Here is a 6,116-nt window from a genome sequence, read left to right as displayed (position 1 = left end):
CAGGACACCCGGCCCAAACCGGCCAAAGGGGTATTGCATACCATGTGACGTCACGCTCAGTATATAAAGTGGGGGAAAGCTGGCCAGAGGGCTGCTGCTTGGGCTCTGGCTGGGCATCGGTGGGCAGGTGGTGAGCAATTGCATCGTGCATCGCTTGCTTTGTATATTATTATTTTTATTATTATTATTATACTTTATTTCAGTTATTAAATTGTTCTTACCTCAACCCATGAGTTTTCTCACCTTTACTCTTCCAATTCTCTCCCCCGGGGGGGGGGGGGCGGGGGGGGGGGGGGCTGGCGGCCGGGCAGGCACGTCCCCCCCGCATGCTTCGGCCTCCCCTTGCCCTTCCCTGAAGCGCAGGCAACGCAAGCGCCAGCTGTTTGCAAGCAGGGACCCTGGTGGCAGTTCCCTGGTGGGGGTCCCAGCGCGTCCCCCAGCTCCTGAGACAGCAGAGACCCGGCTCCCAGCCCTGGGAAGGGGGACGGGGGCACCCCCAGGGCCATGGCCCCAAACCCAGAGATGTGCAGAGCTGCTTTCCGCTCGTGCATGCGCACACGCGCTCCCCCCCCACACACACGGGTACCGCCTGACTGTGCGTGCACACGCACACGTGAAGCCGTGCGGACGCGAGAAACCCCGGCACACCCCCGTGCACAAGCGCTCTCTGCCTGTGCTTACATGCACACATCCCTCCCCCCTGGCACAAGCATCCCCTGGTGCGTGCGCACACACACTCACGCACGCATCCCTTGCCTATACGTGCACACACACACCCGTGCATGTAAAACCTCGCCAGCCGTGCACGCACGCACACACACGCGCGCGCGTGCAAGCGTCCCCACTCAGGCATTTGCATCCCGTCCATGCACGCGTGCACACGCGCCCCTGCACAAGCATCCCCAACTGTGCACACGCGCGTGCACGCGCGCGCACGCGCACAACCCCTGCCCGCGTGCAGTCGTACAGATTGCCTGCCTGTGCGGGCACACACGTGCCTGCACACAAGCGTTCCTGCCCACGTGCACACACACACACACACACACACGGGGCAGAAGAGCTCCTACTTGGCGGGGGGAGCATCGTAGTAGTCCTCGATGAGCTCGTCCTCGCTGAAGAGGCTGGGGACACGCAGGGACCGCGGCCGCCCCGTCACGGGCTCAGCATCCTCCTGCGGGGACGGACGTGGCTGATGTGGGCAGCCCCGTGCCCTCCCCGCTGCCCAAAGCGGGCAGCTCACGGCGGGATCCCCTTGCTGACCCCCTCCCTCCCCTCCCCACCTGCCTGCACCATGAAGGATGAGCAGGGGACGGAGAAAGAGGGGTCGAGATGCAAAATCACCGCCCGCGTTTCCCGGGTCTGCAGCTGCCCACGGTGCCAGGAGGTGCCCGGGCGCTGCCGGCCCCAGGGAAGGGGCACGCTCCTGCCCGCAGCAAGACGGAAGCGCGGCCGTAGGGAGGAGCTGAGTGCCAGGCTGGTTATTTATAGCAACCAAAAATGTCTGTGCTTGCTGAGAAATCCTGCATTTCCCCCTCGTTGGCCAGGGGCAGGCACACACACGTGGCTGAGAGCTGTCATGGGGGTGACCGTGGCTGCAGGCTGGGGGTGAGGGGTGGCCGGGCAGGAGCAGGCAGAGAGCTTGCTCTGCCAGCAAGCTGCCACGGCTGTTTAGCCACAAGCCCTTGCTGCAGCCCCCCCCGGGCAGGGGGTGGCTGGGCCGGGGTTAGAGGCAGCCACGGCACCATCTCTCCCCAACAGCCTCTTCCCAGGCGAAGGCAGATGGGGGGGGCTCCAGGCGCTCAGGGGTCTCTCCGTCTGCTGCAACCCCTCAGATCCATCCAGACCCACCCCAGGTCAGCCTCGGGGGTGTGGGGCAGATACAAATCCCCGATCCAGGGATTAAATTCAGGCTGCGATGCTGCAGATGTCCACTAGCGCGCACTCTGTGCACGTAAATTTGCAGAGAGGCTGCATGGCGGTGCTGCTCCCCGGCCACCCCAGGGCTGCCCCTGGGCCGGTTCCAGCCCCTGTGGGAGACCCGGTGGGTGCTCGGTGAGGCAGAGCCCCCTCTCCGGCCGCTACAGACGTGCTCCTCCAACCCTAACCGGTATCTCCAAAGCAGCCCAACGCCAGCGCCTCTCCCCTGGGGACGGCCACCCCGCTTGCTCCTCCCCACCACCAAGCAGGAGCCCCATGGTGGGACCAACCTTGTCGGCCATCTCCCCGGCGGGACCAGCTAATTCCTCCTCCCAGGCAGAGTCCTCGTAGTCTGAGTCATCTGCAAAAGCGGAGGGGAGATGCTGGGAATCAGCACGGAGGGGTCCTGTCACCCCCTGCCACCCCCTGCCACCCCCTGCCACCCCTCTGCCCGTCCCTGCCAGCATGGAGACGTGCCAGCGCCGGAGCCCGGCAGGGAGGGTGCCGGCACAGCAGGTTTCCCCCTCGCTCTGCCCTTGGCAGACAACCGCTCCGTCAGTGCAACAATGGGGGTTTTATCAAGGGGTTTGGAGAAGAACAGGGAAGGGAAAAGTCCCGCTGGTGGCAACTATGGACACCATCACGACTCTCCTGCCACTGCCGGGAGGGGACTTGGGTGCCACCAGCCCCAGCACTGCAGCTTTGCCCGGGGAGCTCCTGCTGCTGGAGGGTCCCAGGGGCTTTTCCTACAGCTTGTTTTTCAGGCTGGATTTCACCCCCCCTCCATTCGGAGAAGAACAGGGAAGGGAAAAGTCCCGCTGGTGGCAACTATGGACACCATCACGACTCTCCTGCCACTGCCGGGAGGGGACTTGGGTGCCACCAGCCCCAGCACTGCAGCTTTGCCCGGGGAGCTCCTGCTGCTGGAGGGTCCCAGGGGCTTTTCCTACAGCTTGTTTTTCAGGCTGGATTTCACCCCCCCTCCATTCCTTATCGGCTGGGGGGGGGGGGGGGGGCGGGGGGGGCCCCCCCCCCCGCCCCACCTGGTGTCGGAGAGACTGGAGCCGCGAGCAGCTCTCGAGCCTGCGCACCCACGGGAAATAAGATCCCGGAGAAGGACAGGAGCAAGGAGCCGGTTCTTCCTCGCCCAACACCCACGGCAGCAGAAATCCTGGCCAGCAAGCACCCGTCCCGCAGGGGACAAGTGGCCCCAGACAGCTCGTCCCTCGCAGACACCCTCTCCCAAACCCTGGTGATAACCCGGACCACAGTTCTCCCAAAATCCTAATCCAGAGGATGCTGTTACGGTCCAGGGAGCCCCGGTGCTGCGGCCGGGCGAGGATGCTCCCAGGCTGTGCAGGGGTGAGGGGTGCGGGTAGATGCTCTCCCTGGGCACGTCCCTACAGGGGACACCCCCATCGCCCCCCCGCCAGACTTTGCAGCACCCAGCGCTCGCTGGCTTTTGGTGCAGAGGAGCAGCCGACCCGTCGGGGCACGGGGCAGGAGCAGCTTCCCTCCCCGCAGCCCCTGACAGAAGGATAACCTTTCTGTCCGCGGCTTCTCCTAGCTTTTGAAACACACCCCCAGCTCCCAGTCAAACCAGTGCCGCTTCCCGCAGGGCTGCTGGCCAGGCTGGACCCCGGGGCAGGCACCCAGCGCCCCGCAGAGCCCTGCCCTTCCTCTTCCTTTCAGCAGAGCTATTCAAGCTGGGTTAGAGCTATTAAATAAAGGAGCAGATAAAGCTGAGTTACGGCTGTTACACAGCAGCAGAGCCCAAACCACCTCAGGCAGCCCCCAACCCGGGGCTGCTCCCCAGGCGATGCTTCGGGACCAGAGCTGCGCCCCTGCACGGGGTCCCCAACTCAGCATCCCTCCCTGCAGCTGGTCGAGACCCGGTGACACCCCACCACCACCAAGGAAGGGGCTGGTGGGTGCAAAGAGCTGCCGAAGGCTGTGCAGGGAGCCGGGGGTCCCAGCACCGGGGCTGACGGCTGCATCCTGCTCCTGTCGTGCTCCCCCAGCACCTTCCAGCCCCCACTGGCCGCAGCTCAGGGACATCTGAAGGCGCACGCATTTAACATCCCTGATGGGTTTATTTTTCCTCCATGAACTGGTGCGGTTGCTTTCAGAGCCCATGCAGACCTTTGCTCTCCCCCGAGAGAGGGTGCATCCAAATCCCCAGCCCAGATCTTGCACCTCCCCAAAAATCCCCAGCCCAGAAGGCAAAGAAGGGGACGGAGGAGGGAGGGACCCAGGCAAGGCTGCGCAGGACAGAGGGACAAACTGATGGGGGAGGAAGGCACGGCACCCATGGGATGGGTGGTGGCGGATGGACAGACAGACCCAGCCAGGCACCCCGAGGGAAGATTTGGGACAGGAGAAGATTTGGAGGGGCCCAGGCCCGGGCCCCCTCACACTCACCGAACTCAGGCACGAAGGGGAGGTTGGCCTTGGACGGCAGCTCCGGCGGCAGCGGGGCCGGCGGCTTCGTGCGGGGAAGGAGGGCCGGCGGGGACGGGGGGATGCTGGGTGCTCTGTCGGGGACGGGGACCTCCTCTTTGGCAGGGATGCTGCGGGAGAGAGGAGCAAGTGCTGCCTTACACCGGCCCCGGACCTCCCCTGCCCTGCCTTCCAAACCCTGATGCACCCGCGGCCATCAGAGGGGGGTCCCGGGGTGCAGGAGGACCCCCAGCACAGCCAGCTTTACACCCCCCCAAAGGGATCAAACACCCCAAACCCCGGCAGACCCACGCCCACAGACCAATTCCTAACAGCCTCCCACGGCAAAGGCTTCACCTTGCTTGGGTTATACTGGTGCTTTTCTAGCCTGAAAATATTTTCTGGCATCCAACCTCACTTCCCTGTCGCTGCCGCCGCAGCTCAGGTTCCTTATCTGGCCCTCAAGGACATCAGAAGCCGCCTACAGCCTTGAAGCCCACGTCCTGGATCAGGTTGTTTTTTTTTCTCCTCCAGTCTAAACAACGGCGGTGCCGCTTCCTCGGCTGGTTTGCAGGTGGCCACAGGGTCCCCCAAGAAGGATGGGGGTCCCGGGGGGATGCTCCCTTCCTACCAAGGTCCCTGCGCTGGGGTGGGCGCAGGAGATACGGGGCAGCCAGAAGCCCCCTGGAAATGGAGCCCCGGGCTTCTCCTGGGTCAGTGAGCAGCACACCGTGCCCCCAGCCCCAAAATCTCGGCCAGGGGAGGAGAGGGATCCTGGGGAGTCTCCTCTCGCCTGCAGAGCCCCCCGGCAGCCGGGCTCGGCCGCTCCTGTCTCCTGTTCTCCGCTTGCTTCCTGCCTTACTGACAATCGCAGGCAGACGGGCAATAAATAGAAACCTCTGGGGTTATGGTATTTTTAAGGGCAGGAAATTAAGAGGAAGTTTCTTCAGGGTATAAAAATATGAGGCACCTGATTGACCAGCCCTGAAGTCAGGGAGAGGGCAGAGGAGGCAGGCAGAGAGCAGGCAGGTCTGCCTGCTCCCACCCCGAGCCCCTCGCAGCCCCACGGCTGTGTGGGCGAGCCCCGGGGGACCCACGTGCTGGCAGTGAAGCCACCGTCCCCATCCCCGACCCCGCTACCTCCCACCGCAGCCCTGAGCCGGAGCAGCCAGTGCAGGACACATCCCAGCGAGCACCAAACCCCGGCACGGCTAACGGCATCGCCCCACGGCCGACGCTGGAGAAAGCTCAGCACGGCCAAGGCTGCCACCAGCACCCAGCGGTCCCCGGGGATGGCCGACGCCGGTCCCCGGTGACTCCCAGCCCCACGGCCGGTGCACGAGAGCTTTCCCCGAGCTCGGGGCGAGCTGCGGAGGGAAAAACTTCTCCCTCGGCTGCCTGCACAGAGCAGGGGGAGGACGGCGAGCGCTGGCTCTCCTCTGGGTCAGGCTGACCTCATTTCTCAGCAGCCATTTCCATGGGAACCAGCCACAACCATCCATACATTACGGAATGTTGGCAGGGAGGGCAGGGGAGCGCGGGCAGGGGAGCGCGGGCAGCGAGCTGTCCCGCAGCCCAGGGCAGCAGCATTGCTCCCAGCAGGGCCAGGCAGGGGCTTGCCAGGGTGGGGGGTTTGGACCCAGGGGTGCGGGGACCCAGGGACAGGGAGGTGACAATGTGCACGTCACAGAGCCCCCGGCAAGAGCCCGGCTGGGGTCTGCACCTGCACGGCCACCCAGGATGGCGTTTGCCCCCTGGAC

At 64.7% G+C, this 6,116-nt stretch overlaps 1 protein-coding gene across 1 annotated transcript in view; it reads right to left on the bottom strand.

Moving 5' to 3' along the window:
* Nucleotides 1-6,116, bottom strand: part of ARAP1 (ArfGAP with RhoGAP domain, ankyrin repeat and PH domain 1) — a 107,965-nt gene that overhangs the window by 94,662 nt on the left and 7,187 nt on the right. Inside the window, 3 exon segments of the mRNA XM_019471418.1 lie at nucleotides 1,049-1,168; nucleotides 2,208-2,278; nucleotides 4,339-4,487. Coding sequence (XP_019326963.1) covers nucleotides 1,049-1,168; nucleotides 2,208-2,278; nucleotides 4,339-4,487 — 340 coding nt within the window.

The sequence above is a fragment of the Aptenodytes forsteri genome, unplaced genomic scaffold, assembly GCF_000699145.1.
Source record: "Aptenodytes forsteri isolate BGI_AS27 unplaced genomic scaffold, ASM69914v1 Scaffold459, whole genome shotgun sequence".
Taxonomy (NCBI): Eukaryota; Metazoa; Chordata; class Aves; order Sphenisciformes; family Spheniscidae; genus Aptenodytes; species Aptenodytes forsteri.
This window is presented reverse-complemented; position numbering and strand designations above follow the sequence as displayed.